Source organism: Tenrec ecaudatus, chromosome 14 (assembly GCF_050624435.1).
Source record: "Tenrec ecaudatus isolate mTenEca1 chromosome 14, mTenEca1.hap1, whole genome shotgun sequence".
NCBI lineage: Eukaryota > Metazoa > Chordata > Mammalia > Afrosoricida > Tenrecidae > Tenrec > Tenrec ecaudatus.
This window is the reverse complement of record NC_134543.1, coordinates 105,845,294-105,862,583: the sequence shown is the minus strand read 5'-3', so window position 1 is coordinate 105,862,583 and position 17,290 is coordinate 105,845,294. Positions and strand designations below refer to the sequence as shown.

At 46.7% G+C, this 17,290-nt stretch overlaps 1 protein-coding gene across 1 annotated transcript; it reads left to right on the top strand.

The window, feature by feature from the left end:
* Nucleotides 1–11,300: 11,300 nt before the first annotated feature.
* PATL2 (PAT1 homolog 2) lies at nt 11,301–16,002 on the top strand. The gene is made up of 11 exons (XM_075531252.1): nt 11,301–11,390; nt 12,565–12,685; nt 12,780–12,877; nt 13,078–13,131; nt 13,236–13,369; nt 13,495–13,654; nt 14,117–14,254; nt 14,661–14,758; nt 15,245–15,394; nt 15,598–15,633; nt 15,721–16,002. The coding sequence occupies exons 1-10, from the start codon at nt 11,301–11,303 to the stop codon at nt 15,620–15,622; spliced, it is 1,068 nt and encodes a 355-aa protein (XP_075387367.1). The 3' UTR covers nt 15,623–15,633; nt 15,721–16,002.
* The last annotated feature ends 1,288 nt before the right edge of the window (nt 16,003–17,290 follow it).

Here is a 17,290-nt window from a genome sequence, read left to right as displayed (position 1 = left end):
ATGTGACTTGATCTGGGCCCTGAAATATAAGTAGAAGTCTTTGGAGTACTTTTGGGAAATTTGTCAATTCTTCGTAATGCCTTCTTATTCCTGCTTAGAGTGAAGATGGGAGGCTTGGGGTAGAAGAGCCATCTCATAACCATCTTGTGCTCATGACGATAAAGATCCCTATTAAGGTTGATGGGACAGAAAGACAGAAGCAGCCTGAGATGCTGGTGATCTTAAGGCATTACTGAACTGGTCCTAGATTGCCACGCTCTAAAAATAACCCTCTGTTTGGTTGAGCCTGTGATATCTGTTTTTTATAGAATACAGCTGAACGCAGTGTATAAGTATTAATGATGTAAAAAGGATTAAGACAAGTACTGTGCACCTAGAAAGCCCATGGAGGAAAATAAATGCTCAAGCAAATAATTTCAGTTAAATATCATGAAAAGGAATTTTCTGTTTCAGCCATGTGGGAGTCGCTTGGATTAAATGAGCTCTAATACACACACAGCCGCGCAAATGATAGAAGCAAAGCAAACATCCACAAGACAACCATGTAAAGGCGTTGCAGGACAGCTAATGCAAGCAAGACTTCAGGGGCTCTCACCTTTGAGAGATGAAAGCACAACAAAGGTAGCTCCGCATTCACCATGGATTTTTCCAGAGGATAGTTCCCAACTTGTGGCAAGGGGGAACTCCCCGAGCAGGAAGCAGAACTCGGCTGGGCTGAGGAGAGGGAAGGGAGATTTTAGCCTACCCAAGTGCTGCCCTGCAGGAACAAACTCACAAAGAGAAAGGAACTTCAGGAAAACGAGCCCCCCAGCTCTCCATCCTGTTTCTCCTTAACTGTGCACGCCCAAGGAAAGAGTCTAATGCATTGAGCATCATTTGGGAAGCTCCATGGAGAGGAGTGTCTCGGATTCCACTAGCCATTTGTGCTGGGAGGCATAGCCCCCCCCCCCCCAAGGTGGAGCGGCCCTGGTTTAAAAACAAACCCAGCAGCCTCTCAGCTGAGGCTCCAGATGAGCCACATCTCCCAGGACTAAGTGCAAAATGGAAACAAACTAACCCGCAGAAAGTTAAAAACAAGTCTTAGCAAGAGGAAGGTGATTTTCTACCTAGGAATGTACAGAATACATAATTTCTAGCATCCAACCCCAATTTAAAAGTTATTCTAAGAAAGGGGGCTAAATGGCTTTTTTTTTAATTAAAAAAAGGGTAAAAACAGGTGGTGAGTTCCTTGGGTTTTCAATTTGCCTGCTACCTATACTGAACTTGGGGCTAGAGAAGCCCACAGATTGGAAATATTGATGGCTGCAGCTAAGAGCCCCCAAGATAGTAGACCTGAGTACGGTAGCAGAAAGGCTGGGAAAGGGACACCTAGCAAGAGAGAACCCTTTCTGGCAATCCAGCCAAATACACAGAAAAGAATGCACACATGAAGAACCTGAACCTTTCCTCCTGCATGGTACCAGTGAACTGCCCTGCCCTTCTCCCTGCCGCTGAATGGAGATCCTGAACTTCGTTACTACCTGGTGGTCACAAGTTGGTTCCTTCTCCTCTAAGCTGTTAGGCCAGCGGTTCTCAACCTGTGGTCGCAACCCCCTTGGAAGTCGAAAGACCCTTTCACAGGGGTCACCTAAGACCATTCGATGGTCTTAAGAATTGTTCCTCTGTCTCCAGGCAGGTCTGCCCACAGGCAGATACGCCCACCTACGAATACTCGGCATGAAGCCTATTACCCATGCTACACCATGCTTCAAGACAAAACTTCATTTATTTGTAATTAGAAGTAAATATTTCACAATATTAAATTACATATTATTTTTGTGATTAATCACTAGGCTTTAATTATGTTCAATTTGTAACAACGAAAATACATCCTGCATATCAGATATTTATGTTACGATTCATAACAGTCACAAAATTGTAGTTATGAAGTAGCAACAAAAATAATTTTATGGTTGGGGGGGTCACCACCACATGAGGCTCTGTATGAAAAGGTCACGGCATTAGGAAGGTTGAGAACCACTGTGTTAGGCTGTCAGAGGAAAGCAGAAACTTCAATCAGACCTAGAGTCTCGTAGCATAATGTCCAAAGTCTCGAGAAAACAATAGAAAAATCACTCACCATGCCAACAACCAGGAAAATCTCAACTTAAATGAAAAAAAAAATCAACAGATGCTAATGACACAGATGATGAGATGATAGCCATCTCCGTCCCCAGGTTTTGGTGATCAATCTATGTGATTGCCCTTGCCCTCTATGCGTAATGACTACCCATTCCCAGCCCTCGGAAAGGGACACTTGCTTCAGATTTCACTGTTTTCCCCACACTTTTAGAAAAAGCTCATTTACTAAATTCTACCCAGATTATCCTGTTTAGAGTCTACTGTCTACTTCCTACAGGGTGGGTGTATAAGGGGCTGACTAATGTATGGTTCTTTGAAAAGACTGGTATGATCAACTCTGAACAGAAGAAAAAAGATTCTAAGGAATATATGGGAAAGAAGAGAGATATAGTATGGACTTTAAACATACTTTTATTCAATGAATAACTTCATGCCAACAAATTTGAAAATTATAAGAAATGAGCAAATACCTAGAAGACATTTAACTAAAAAAAAATCCTCAAGAAGAAATTGAAGACCAAATAAAATTACAACCCTTAAGGTGAAATAAAAGTTTAAAAACCTACCCCCAAAAAGGAAGATAGTCCTTACAAGTTGATTTGACAAATGAAAACATTTTTACTGTATTTTTAAGATCTGATAAAACAATCCTGTTGACCTGCTGTTTCTTACCCTGTAGTGAGATCTAACTGGCCATGGGTGGAATCTGTCTCATGCACTGTTGTACCCCCAAACCTAAGCGAGCAGAACATCTAGGGGCCATGTGAGACTGTAGACAAAAACAGGTATCTTTCACAAAACCAGGAGGTCCCAAGTGAAAGTTCAAATCACCAGAGTGGAACTATGGTCTTAGAGACTGATTGATTCCTCGTCCACCTGCCTTGGTACTAATTGGTACAGGAATTTCCTTAAGAATGAAAATCTTGGAGGGGATAAAGGGGAGCTGATATCAAAGAGTTCCAGGGAAAGAAAATGTTTTGAAACCGTGGTAGCAAGTATACAATTATGTTTGATCTAATTGAATTATGGAATGTTATGACTTCTGTAAGAGCTCTCAATAAAATGATCAATTTTTTAAAAAGAAGAATGAAAATCTTCATGTAGCAAATGATTCTCCCTGAGACCTGACCTCTATGACAACTTAATAAATAAATCACTTCTGTAAAGATATTTTCTTTGTATTTAAAATAAATAAATAAATTGATAGATAGATAGCTTCTGGAATACTGCAATTCACGGTTGGTCCTTTTGTTAAAATGCCAAAGTAACAGGATATTCTTAAAGGAAACAGCTGAATAACATTAACAAAAAAGACCTGAAGCCAATTCAGATCTTAGAAGATTTTTAGTAACTTTCAAGAGAACCTTCCCCACTCCCATTCACATGTTTCTGTCTTACAGAAAAACTTTTGAAACAAATATTTTCTTTTAGAGAAAGAATCGTATACCAAGAATCATAGCCCTCCAACCATAGTAAGGTTTTAACTCGCATTTTGATATGAAAAAATTATCTTTGTTTTCATTTTTATTTAGAAGCTCTACAAAATCTGTGGGTTTCAGCTGAATGTAGGCACAGAACCCAGGCTCACTTAGGGCTTAGATGAGGCTCACGTGTGTCTCTGGTTTTGATTGCCAGCAGCTTGCTTACATTGGTTTGATTTTGCTATTACTCCTGCACTTCTGGACCAGTTTTCCACTAGAGGAGCCAATCTTATATTCCAATATAAAATTGTTGGAACAATTCAAGCAAAAGTCTTTTATTTTAAAGACCTGGCTTGTAAATGCGTATGGATTTCCAACAATGAGAGTAGAATAGTTGACTTACATTAACAAGACCCATTCGAGGGAAAGGATCCCCAGGTGGAATCCAGGGATCCACAAGGGCCCTACCCTGAGCACCAAGTACTTGCTTGCTGGGCAACTTTTCAAGATCCACCCAGGTCTTTCCTATCCCATTTTGATGGAGCAAAGCCTAGGAATTAAATGTTATACAACCTCACAAAATTCCTATGAAGGATGTGGTAAATAGGGCTCCTCTTTTAAAATGTTGATGTTAGGCGATATCAGGTCAAGTCAGTTCTACTCATAGCGATTCTCTGTACAACAGAACAAAACACGACCTGGTCCTATAACACCCTCACAGTCGGTGGTTCTCAACCTGTGGGTCGCGAATCCTCTGCGGGTCGACCGTTTCATAGGGGTCGCCCGATTCATAGCAGTAGTAAAATTAGTTATGAAGTAGCAACAAAAATAATTTTATAGTTGGGTGTCACAACATGAGGAACTGTATTAAAGGGTCGCGGCCTTAGGAAGGTTGAGAACCACTGCTCACAGGTATCGTGTTTGAGTCCATTGTTGCAGCCACTGTGTCAGTCCATTGCCTTGACAGTCTTCCTCCTCCTGTCCTGCTTTCCCAGTCACGATGTCCTTTTCCAGAGACTGGTCCCTGCCCAGAGTGCTTAAAGGAAAATCTTGCCCTTCTCGCTTCTAAGAAGCATTCTGGCTCTGTTTCTTCCAAAATGGACTTGCTTGTTCTTGTGGCCATCCTAGTACTTTTAGTATTCTTTGCCCAGAACCACAGTTCAAATGTATCCGTGCCTCTTCGATCTTTATTCACTGTCCAGCTTTCACAGGCATATGAGGTAGATGAAACTAACATAGTTTGAGTCAGGCGGACCATAATCCTTAAAGTGACATATTTGCTCTTTAATACCTTCAAGAGGTCTTGTGCAGATTGACCCAATCCATCATTTTATTTCTTGACTGCTGCATCCACGAAACCCTTGACACCTTCAAACTTTTCTCTGTTTATGATGATGTTGTTTTAGTCCAATTGCAAGGATTTCTTTTCTTTAGAGTGAGCTGCAATCCATTCTAAAGGTTGCAGTCCTTGATCTTTATCGGCACTTGCTTCAAGTCCTCCTTGCTTTCAGGAAGCAAGGTTGTGTCATGTGCGTGTCACAGGTTGCTAATAAACCGTCCTCCAATTCTGATGCCACATTCTTCTTCATCTAGGCCAGCTACTCAGATTATCTGTTCAGCACGCACAGGGAATATGTTTGGGGGAAAGTTACAACTCTGACATACACCGTTCCTGATATGAAACCATGCAGTGTTTCCTTGCCTCTTGTTCCATGTACAGGCTCTGCGTATGCACAATGAGAGGTTCTGGAATTCCATTTTTGTCAATGTTACCCATAGTTAATAATGATCCACACAGCTGAACACCTTGCACAGTTACTAAAATGCAAAGAAATTGCTTTCTGGTATTCTTTGCTTTTCAATCAAGATCCACATGACTTCAGCAGTGATAGCCCTTGTGTCACGTCCTCTTTTGAATCCAGCTTGAATTTCTGGCAGCTTGCTGTCAATGTACTGCTGTGATTGTTGTTGGATAATTTTCAGCAAAATTTTACTTGCATGTGCTATTAATGATAGTGTTCAATAATTTCCTCATTCTGTTGGGTCACCTTCCTTTGGAGTGGGTACAAAGGGGGCTCTCTTCCATAGGCTGGCTAGGTAGCTGTCTTGCAAATTTATTGGCACAGACAAGTGAGTGCTTCCAGTGCTTTATTAACTTTTAGAGTCTTGGTTTTTAGCTAATGCCGTCAGTGTAGCTTGGACTTCTTTCTTCAGACCATTGGTTCTTTTTTATAAAAAATCATTTTATTAGGAACACATACAACTCTTTATCACAATCCATACATACATCAATTGTGTAAAGTACATTTGTGCATTCATTGCCCTCATCATTCTCAAAACATTTGCTCTCCACTTAAGCCCCTGGCATCAGCTCATTTCCCCCCTCCCTCCCTGCTCCCCCATCCCTCATGAACCCTTAATAATTTATAAATTATTTTGTCATATCTTACACTGTTCGACGTCTCCCTTCACCCACGTTTCTGTTATCCATCCCCCAGGGAGGAGGTTATATGTATGTTGATCCTTGTAATTGGTTCCCCATTTCCACCCCACCCTCCCTCGTCCCTCCAGTATCGCCACTCTCACCACTGGTCCTGAAGGGATCATCAGTCCTGGATTCCCTGTGTTTCCAGTTCCTATCTGTACCAGTGTGCATCCTCTGGTCTAGCCAGATTTGTTAGGTAGGATTGGGTTCATGATAGTGGGGGGTGGGGTGGAGATGGGGGTGGAAGCATTTGGGAACTAGAGGAAAGTTGTATGTTTCATTGTTGCTACACTGCACCCTGACTGGCTGGTCTCCTCCCCGAGAACCTTCAATAAGGGGATGTCCAATTGCCTACAGATGGGCTTTGGGTCTCCACTCCACACTCCCCCCACCTCATTCACAATGATATGATTTTTTGTTCTGATGATGCCTGATACCTGATACCTGATCCCTTCTACACCTCGTGATCACACAGGCTGGTGTGTTTCTTCCATATGGGCTTTGTTGCTTCTGAGCTAGATGGCTGCTTGTTTACCTTCAAGCCTTTAAGACCCAAGACACTATATCTTTTGATAGCCGGGCACCATCAGCTTTCTTCGCCACATTTGCTTATGCACCCATTTGTCTTCAGCGATAGTATCAGGGAGGTGAGCACACAATGATATGATTTTTTATTCTTTGATGCCTGCTACCTGATCTCTTTGGCACCTCGTGATCACACAAGCTGGTGTGCTTCTTCCATGTGGGCTTTGTTGCTTCTGAGCTAGATGGCCGCTTGTTTACCTTCAAGCCTTTAAGACCCCAGATGCTATATCTTTTGATAGTCGGGCACCATCAGCTTTCTTCACCACATTTGCTTATGCACCCGCTTTGTCTTCAGCAATTGTGTTGGGAAGGTGAGCATCATGGAACCAGTTTAATAGAACAAAGTGTTCTTGCATTCAGGAGTAGTATCATTAGTTCTGGATCATATGCTACCTAATGAAATGTTTGAATGTTAATTAGTTATTTTGGGTAGTGACTCTGTGCATTCCTCCCCTTGTTTTTTGGTGTTTCCTGCACCCTTCAATATTTTGCCCATAGAATTTTTTAATACTAAAACTGGTGGTCTCAAACTGAGCACTGTCACTGTAATTTGCAGTCCCAAATCCTACTACCCCTTTTAAACCAACAAATAGTGTTGCACAGTTTTTGGAAGATTCGCTATGCAGCTTCTTTCTATTCTCAGTTCAAGGATTTTCTCTCTTACCCAAATTGTGTTCTCATGCTTCTATGAAGATGCAGTGGTCAAAAGGTGCTGGCCCTTTAACAGGAGAGCAGGGGAGGGGCTAGGACTCTTAAAACCAGAGCTTGTAACCCAACCAGTAACCCAGGCTGCCAAGGATAAACTAAGTAGGAAGAGCACCGGCAGTCAGGTGGTGGGTGTCAGCAACCAGGTAGTTTGTGAAATTCTCTCGTCAGCACTGGTGGGTGCCAGAGTGAGCTGCTCCAAATCCTTGTCTTGTCCATTATTTCTTTGTACGACCTTGTCCTGGAGCTTGGCTAGAGTTTGGAGGATAGGGGTTTACAGTAGGCTGAGGGCCTAGGGGCTCTATTCTTGAGATACTTGGCTAACACTGCAGAGGAGGAGGGTGTCTCTGGCTGTCTTTCCTTGTCCCAGGTTCACCTTCTTGAGGCTGGCGGTGCGTTCTTGCTGAAGGAAACAGCCATGGAGGATGTCTGCCCATCTACCAAGATGAAATACCTCGAAGGTATCACCCAGTCGGGGGGGAGAGGGCTGGCTGGCCTGGTTCACGGAATGGAAATGGGCCTGGTTGTCCACGTTCAGAGAACGGAGAGTGATTCCGACCTCATCCACTTGCTAGAGACATCCCTTTTCTGGGGTTTATCTTCCTCATCTGCACACTGACAGTTTCACAGGGTTGTTTTGAGAGTTAACGGAATTAAAACATGTAAAAGTGCCTCGCACGTGGCAGGGTCAGTTATAATGAATCAGAATAACCTGAACTTGGTCAATTAGAGAGACCATGAGGCCTGTTTAAGCTCTAGTCTCATGAGCTTGTGAAAGAATTGCTGCTTTGAATAATGTTGGTGAAGGACATGAAATGTGCCGTGGGCTGCCCAAACGAACGAGCAAGTTTGTCTGACATGGAGCAGTCAGAAGGCTCCCTAAAAGCAAGCATGCCAAAACTGCTTCCCATGTGCTTGGACCACGTTATCACCAGGAACTGGTGCCTGGAGACGGGCATCATACTTGATGGAGAATCAGGGGAAAAGGAAGACTTTCCATGAGATGGAACTATAGTGGGTGCAAAAACTGTGCTCACACACAGCTATGACTGAGGGAGGATGGTGCAGGACCCATCAGTGTTCTGTGCGGTCGTATGAAGGATGGCTGTGAGTTGGAATCAGCTCCACATCACCTAACGATAGAAAGGACTGGGGGGTGAGGAGAAACCAATCGGGCCACTGATGAGGTGCAGTGGCAAGTGAAGCTGTTTGGTACACGCCAATGGTTTGCTTGTTGTGGTGGAGGTGGTCTGGGGCAAACCCAAAGAACAGGAGGTATTGTTTGAAGGTGGTGCTATGCCTATGAACCAAAGTGCTTGCTGAGAAGCACCAGCCTCTCTAGCTGTGACTCTTCACACCTGAGTGCCCACCTTGTTTCCTCCACAGGCCCTCACTTAATAAACCTGGGACCGAGCAAGCCCTGTGGCCCACTGGCTCCTCAGGAGGAGCCGGTGTCTACCTCTCAGACAGCGGTGGAGGAAGAGAATGAGGAGCAACTGGGGGAAGAGGATCTGGATCCGGATTGGGCCCCAGACCTCGAGGAGGAAGAGAATGACCACAGGGACCCAGCTGTCCTCAGTGCTGTCCAAAAGACCCAGGTGTCTCCTGGTTCTGGATTCCCAACTTTTCTATTTCAGCTTGAACTTTAGTTACTCTCTGCCTCCTTTCTTTTCTCATCCCCCTTGGCTCCCATTTTGTTTCGGATGTTGTCTTCGCCTTAGAACCAGGCCCTAGCACGGCTGTGCCTGGCCCCCTACGTGGTGGCTCTGCTACTTGGTGCTGAAAGTAAGGCATTTTTGTCTGACCCTGAGTCCCCTGTGTCTCTGACAGCCATTAGACCCCTCCTGGATTCCCCCAACCAATGGAGTGTGGTAAGGACTCGCATGCTGTGAAGGGGGTGCCACTCAATTACCTTTCAGTCTTCTCTGCAAATGCTCCCCCTCCCCTTCCTCGCCAGGGAAAGCAAGCAATCCTATTCCAGTTGAGTCAGAATACGAGAGAAGGTTAAGTTGCTGGTGTCCTGGGTGTTGGAAATTCCTGACTTTCCTTTCTCCCTCTTCATCCATGAGCCCAGAGGGTATGCGGCAGACCCGACTGGGGCTCATTTTAGCCTGCATCTTCCTTCTTATTTCAGAGAGGCCTTCCTGGGTCCTCTAGAGTCAAGGCTCCTGGTGTGTTGGGGATGTCATCTGCCTCCTTGCAATTCCTGTGGCAGGTGAGTCTGCTCCATTGCCACCCTCTCTTCTCCATCCTCGAAGATGGTGACTAGGTGACCGAGGATTCCATCCTTGAGGGTGCAGAGCTTCCTTTCTGTTCTGCTCAACCTGCTCCTATGCTTGCTCGGCAATGAAGTACCTGCAGCGAGGTGTGGGAGGTGGGAGTAGTGCTGTGATGTAGGGCAGCTTAGCCACAGCCGGCGGTGCTGTGCTAGCCGACATGACAGACTCCTCAGTGGATGGCTCTGTGGCCATTCACGTGAAAACAAACTCCAAACAAAATCTCCGCTCCCACCTTCTCAGATGAGTAGCACCGAGCTGAAGGTTAAGAAAGAGCACCTGCCTTTCAAATGACTACAGAATGAGACCATGGGTCGAGGTAGAGAGGAATGGAGGGACCAGGAAATCATGCAGGGAAAACAAGATGGAAAGACACAGCTCTGAGGGAGGGAGGGCCTCAAAGGAGTCAGGAAAGTGAAAGGCAAGTAGCTAAACACGACAATCATTTCAGTAGGTCATTACAGAGGGAAGACGGAGGGTTGGGGAATCACCAAAGCGTTGAAAAAGCACATGCCCCATACACTTGTCACAGCTGATCCCTGAGCAGACACCAACCCTGTTAAAAAGTGGCAGGAACCGCAGTCGGGTGCCTCCTTTATGAGGTGCCATGAGGGACTCCAGGAAGGCAAGATGCTGGGTGGAGTCCTTGAAGGACAAGGCAGGAAAGGAACCGAGGCTTGGCAGCAAGAACAGCACTTGTGCTGGAGATGGCGCTACGCAAACCTCTTAACTCCTCTCTCAGACCCTGGACTTCCCATCACCAACCCCTTTCCGGCCTACGCTGCCCAGTGCCAGCTCTCCAGCACAGCATTCTGGACCTCGACTGCCCTCGCAAGACCCGTCTCTCTACTCCAGCCCACCAGCCTCGTGGTCTCCTAGGTTCAGGTATGGGCTCAAGGTCCCAGGACAGGCTGAGTTCTTCTCTGGAAGTCTCCTGAAGGAGCAGCTGAGGTGGGTGGGGCCACGCTACAGTTTCCACAGGAAAATACTTAACGGTTAACAGGAGTTTCATCTTTTCTCCCCTCCTGGGTGAGGAAATAGAGACCAAAGGAGATTTAAAAAAATATATCACCAAGGTCAGAACTGCGACTACAACTCCGAATCCTGTCAACTAGGGCAGAAGGCTTCTCACTCTGCCAGGGAGGTTTCTTGGAATGGGAGTGCCGTTGAACTAGGATTATGATTCATGGAGCTGATTGTGGGAAAGCACCTAGATAGAGACAGGACATTCCTTAGATGTCCTGCTGAGACAATCACAGGCCCAATGAATTCAGAACAGCTGAAAGCTTTCTTCCATCTGCCCAAGGTTGTGTTTGTTTTTTCATTAAAGTCTTCCTAGTCATGTGACCCAGCTCCATCCGTGGCACCAACGGATCTTGCAGCAGCAGCAGCAGCAGCAGCAGCAGCAGCATGGCCAAATGCTGAGGTAAAGCCTGGACAAGGGGCAAGGTGGAGGGGTTCTGTCTGCGTGCTGGGCACTCCCTTGTGGCCAGATGTCTCCCCCTGCAGGAACTGCCAATTAAAGCCCCTACTCGAGTAGCCCACCAGTGTTCTGTCCCATCCTCCTGAGGACACCACTCCCTGTTCACCACTGTAGGAAGGGAATCGGGACAGGGGTGGGTAGGTCTAAAGGGGATGCCCCTCTTGGCTTGAAGTCCTCCAGCCAAGAAGCCTTGGTCTCAGCAGCCAGACCCCTATGCGAACCTCATGACTGGAAAAGAGAAGGAGTGGGTGATAAAAGTGCAAATGGTCCAGCTGCAAAGTGAGACCCCCTGCTTGGATGACTACTATTATCAGGTGAGCCCCAGGGTGCTCTGTTCAGCCTATGGGCTTGGCTTCAGGGTGGCCCTGAACTCTGCCCTCCTCTTCTGAAGGAGGCAAGCATGCACCACAGGGCCAAGATTTCTAAAGCTGACATCCCAGGCTTCCCCCGACTTTCTCCAAATTTCAGTCCGGTAGGATTATTCTTCCCCAAACACACCTTGTGGTTTTGTCTCCCTCCTCTTGATACATTTTGCCCTGCTCAGCCTAAAAATACAGACTTTCCCTCCACACACTTTGATGGCACAGAAATCCCTCCTTATGGCCACTGCATCTTTTTCTTTCCATCTTAAATATAAGTAATGGTGCTCAACTTATTAAATTACACATTTTGGCTCCCCCCCCCTGCTTTCTACTTCCCCTTTATGTAGGGGGCAGGAGTCACATGTCATTTTTTTTTTTTTGCTTGTCTAGGTGGTTTCACTTTTCAGTTTCCATGAGCCCCCTAGAGAGGTCCCCCATCATGATCTCTGTATTTATTTCTTTCCACTAAGCTTCAAATACTCTCCTCTACCTGCCAGGATCACTCTAAGTGGAATTAGGCTATTTTGTTCTCTTGCCTTTCCTGGAGAAGGAAGCATTATGCAAGTCTGTTTGACTCTTGGCAGCGTCATTCTAGCGCGGGCGGGTCAGCTTTCTTTAAGATGCAGAGCTGGCGAACCAATCCACAGGAATATAAAACTGGTCTAAAGGTTGGTTGACAAATACACCCTCAGGTGCTAGCTCTGTACCTCGAGCAGCTGGTAGGCTTCATACTGAAATTCTTAATTTTTTTTTTTTAAGCACAGGTAGGATGTCACCAAGAGATTGGGATTGGGGGCAGGATAGCAGGCGCGTGGTGTAAATGCCAACCACCTAGAAGGTTGCAGCTTGTGGAGGTTTGCTTTCTTGGAGTTGGTCCTCCGCTTCGCTCCTGTCAATAGACCTGGTGGTGATGTCTCACGCCTTCAATATTTGGGTTGGGAACCTCAAGACAGGTGACTGGGGCCCTGGTGCTTCTAATGCGGAATGACTGCTGCGAGGGTCTAAAGGTTCTAGGATTGTTTCGGAAATGAGTGCCGTAGGAGAGCCTCTGAAGAGCTTGCATCTGAGAAGCTGAAATCGAAGAGCAGAAGGCGGGCATTTGTTTTCCTTTCCCACGGATTCCCAGGAATATTATCAGAAAGTAGAGAAGCAGCAGGCAGCTGAAGAGCTACTTGGGCAAAGGAGCAGAGTTGAATCTCTCAAGCTGGTCACTCCTTACGTCCAGAAGGCAGAGGCTTATGAGTCAGGTAGGACCCAGGGTTGATCTGCCAGGCTGGAAGGGCTGGGGAGGGGGCTCAGGGTGAAAGGAGAGAGGGTATATACCTTACTTCTTTCTTGTAGTGGTTCGAATTGAGGGTTCCCTGGGCCAAGTAGCCATATCCACTTGCTTTAGCCCTCGCCGAGCTATAGACGCCGTGCCCCATGGAACACAAGAGCAGGTAGGCACAGCATATTCTCCAACCCACTTTGCTCCTGTGTGGGGAAAGGTCTCCTGCTTGGAGTTCAGATCATGACCTAAGAACAAGGACACAGGAACCGCCTTGTGTATTTAGCCTTTCCAGCTCAGTTGGCCCTTGCGTGGGGCCTTGGGCTGCAGCTCTGGAAGTGTGGCTGATAGCTGGGGCCTCTTTCCTCCTAGGACACGGGGGCTGCAAACGGGCAGAGACTCCGGGTATTATATCGCATTGAGAAGGTGAGATTAGCAAATCCTTGAGGGGCGATGCCTAGCTTTCCTTTGAGGCTGGGATATTGCTCAAATGTACCTCTCCTCTTCTCTATTAACTGTCAAATTCCTAGATGTTCCTTCAATTGCTAGAGATAGAGAAAGGCCAGAAAGATGGGGCTCCACAGCCCTGGTCCTCTGAGCAGAAGGGTCTCGAGGCCAAGAAGCTCTTCCAGACCCTGATGCCCCAGGAGCAGAATAACCTGGAGTGAGTATGGCAGCAGCACCCCTCGGGCGCAGGAAGGGAAGGGCGATGAGCCAAGCAGCAGCCATGCCTCTGCCCCTCTCTCATCTCTGGAGACCTCTGACAATGCCATGCTGCCTTGCTTTTAGGGAGGTGGCAGATGGCCTCCTGCAGGTGCTCTCTGTGAGGAAGGGGAAAGCCCTGGTGGCCCGGCTGCTTCCCTTCCTGCCCCATCACCAAGCGGTTAGCCTTCTTCTGGCTATCACCCACAATCTGCCCTTCCTGGTCCGGAGGGATGTGGCTGATCAGGTACTATGGAGTGGAGTGGAAAGGAGGGTGTTTTTGAGGGGTAGGGATCTTACCTTCTCTCTAATCCCTACTGGTGAGATACCAGAGAAAGGTGCAGGTCATTAAGAAGGGAAGGGGGTGGGAGTGGGGGTGTCTTCCTAACCCTGCTACCATCAGGGAGTTGCAGGACCTATCACTATGGGGATAACACACACGCACACACACCTGTTGAGAAAGGGTATGTGAGTGCTCACGAGAGCTAGTGGGCGGTGGAGATTTGAGAAGATCAGGACTCCCTGGTAAGTGTTGAGGCCCCTATCTTTCTGCAGGGAAGGCTTTCTGAACAAGTGGGTATTGAAGGCATTTGGTCTGGTGAGTGGCCTGAGCAGGACGACACCAGAGGCAGATCAGGAAGGGGGAAGTTGGTTGGAGGCAAGTTAGGAGGAGGTGAAGTGGACTTGTGCATCCCGGGCCTTTCTGCAGGCCCTGCAACTGTTGTTCAGACCTCTGGGAAAGTGTATTCGTCATTTGACCTTCCAAGAACTCCTGCAAGGACTTCAGGGACTAATGTTGCTACCAACTCCCTCAGAAAGGCCTGTCCCAGTGGTGCTTCAGAATCAGGTAACCCACCTGAGAGGCTAGTCTTTCCCTAGATGGCCTCCAGGTGGTATCGTTGGTAAGTCATAACCGAGGGAAGGTTCTCTTGGCGCTCCACAAATCTTACCAAATTCTGCAGTCCACTTCTAGTGCATAACAGGCTCACCTGGAGAGCGCGTTGCATGTGGCTTCCTCAGTTCCTGCCCCAGAGTTTCCCATTGAGCAGGTCTGAGGTGGGGCTTGTCCATCTGCTTCTCCAGCAAGCTCCCTGGGGATACTGGTGTGTGTACCACACCACTCTAGAGCAGAGGTCTCCAGACATTTGTGATGGTGTACGCCTTTTAAGACAGCAGAGTTGGGGAAGCGCTGCATGCCTCGGGTGATCTCATTTTTTATTTTTTACCCCGGACTCTGTACATCTCATTGGCAGTTTGGAATATCTCTGCTCTATGCCCTGCTGAGTCACGGGGAACAGCTGGCGTCTCTGGACTCTTCCGTAGAGGAATCCAACAGTGACCATACAGCTTGGTAAGGTCCCAAAGAGCCCTTGGAGGGAGAAACAGCACACCCCCTGGAGTGCTGGTTTCCAAGTGGCATAACTTTGTAATTAAGAGGCCAATCTGTAAAGTCAAACAGACTTAGGTTTAAATTCTGGTCTGTCCCTAGCAGTATAACTCTTTTGAGCAAGTTTGGCTTAGCCTGTTTCCTCCTCTCTCCACGAAGTTGACTGAACTAACCCTTCACAGTTGTGAATACAGATGGCATTTAGGCTTAAACAAAGCACTAAGCATTGCCTGGCCCACACCAAACATGCAACTAAATGTTGTCTTAATTGCTACAGGGGTGGGGACTGGTGGTTTGCTTTCTGTTTTAAGTTCAGATTGTGACCTAATAGCAAGGGTAATAAAGAACCTTTGCCTTGTGTCTCAGGTTCTTGCTTCACTGTATAAAGGCTGAATAAAGAAAGACAGTCTATGTTACTCACGCCTAACATATTTCTTCTCTGCTGTCCAGGACAAACATGGTGATTTTGATTGCCTGGGAAATAGCTCAGATGCCAACTGCCTCTCTGGCTGAACCCCTAGCCTTCCCCAGCAACCTCCTCCCCCTGTTCTGTCACCACGTGGACAAACAATTGGTAGAACAGCTGGAAGCCAGGATGGAGTAAGTCGTGGGAGAAGCAGGATCACGGTCCCTTGTTCAAGTCTAAGCTTAGGTGTGTCCCTCTCCTCCCTACTACTGCCTTCTGAACTATGGAGGGTCACCTGCTTTTAGAAAGTCACCCTAGGAACTCTAGGATTTACCCCCGAATAACCAATCTGACCCAGGCTAGGGTCCTAAAGCCAAGGCTATTCATGTATTTCCAGGCACTTTGGCTGTTTTTCATGCTAAGCTATTGGAAGGTAAGAATTGACTCAAGAAACTACACAATATGCTGGTTGTTTTTAAAAATGGAATTGTCTTTGCAATGACGCCTATTCTTTTTATAGACTTGACTGGACCTACTGAGCTGGTTGCTCTGGAATACCCATTTTGGGGGAGAAACTTAATTGTCAAACACTAGCTGTGTGAGCTGTATCTACAGAGTTCCAGAGGAAGAATCTCAGACATTTCTAAATGCCTTGATCCACTGGAGGACCTGCCCCAAACATTTATGTTCTTCAAAACCCTGAATGATGTGCCAAAAGAGCAGGCATGGCGAAGAAGGCCTAACTAAAGAGACAACTGAACCATGTGTTGAGCCTTGTTTGCAAGAAGCTACCAATAAAGGCCACCTGCTTTCTTATGTGTGCATGCTCCAAGTGTTTCGTCTAAGGGGACATGAGGTCTTGTGACATCCATCCAAAGCATGCCCTTGGAAACTGTTTCAGTGTTGCCATTCTTTACATAGCGAGGAAGTAGCTGAGCCAAGAGGGTCGCATATAAGTGTCTTCCTGGGGATAGAAAGTGTTCCGTTTCATTTTAGATGAAGGTGGTTGTGCACGTATGAGCAAGCACTGTTTTGGTCTGAGAGTAGGGGTGGTGAGCACCACCAAGTGCTTGCTCTTTTGGAGGGTGTATTCTGAAGGGCTAGGGACTGACACAAAGGACCAGTGATGCACACCACGGGAAGGCACAAGGAAACAAATGCTGCATGATGAGCATGGCAAAAGACCATGCTCAGTGGTCGAGGAAGGCCTCTTCAGGGAGGTGATATTTAAGCTGAGATGAACGTGAACCCACAGGCAAGAAGTGGGGGCAAGTGAAAGTGCTGCTGATCTTACACACAAATAAGTTAAGAATGGAGGAGGTGAGACTGACTAGATCTGCCATCCATAATAAATCAGGATTTTAAATTGTGACTGGAAGTCACGGGCATGATGTGATGATGGTCTTACGTCACTTCACTGAATTGTTAAGGCGCCCTGGTGGCACTGTCCAGTAGGCGTTCAACTGTTAGCAAGATCCGCAAGCCAGCCCAACAAGAGACGGCTCTCTGCTACTGTAGACTTTACAACCTGAGAAACCCTCTGTACTATACACAGGTTGAGACCCCTTTGGGGGTTGAATGACCCTTTCACAGGGGTCGCCCAATTCATCACAGTAGCAAAATTAGTTATGAAGTAGCAACAAAAATGTTATGGTTGGGGGTCACCACAACATGAACTATATGAAAGGGTCATGGCATTAGGAAGGTTGAGGACCACTGCTAGTATTGCTGATTCAGAATCTATTCAATGGCAGTGGTTTATTGAATTGTTAGGGAGTAAGAGAAGAAGTCAAGGGGGAAAAGTTTAGTAGCCAAAGGGGTGGGGAGGGGCAGTAGTAGTGATAGAGGGCAAAAAAAGCTTGGAGTCTGTCTTGGAAGTGAGAGTTTGACAGGCATTGTTGATGGACCAGAAGAGGGTGGTTAAGAATCGGGGATGATGCCAGGACGTTAGCTAAAGTCACAAGAGTAAATCATGGGTGGTCCTTAAGGAGAAAGTCTGACTGGTGGACAGTTAAAACATCAGTGTTTTAGACCCTTGAAACTTGAGACCTGTAGGCAACCCAAGTTGAGTCCCTCAGGTAGTGGTTTTA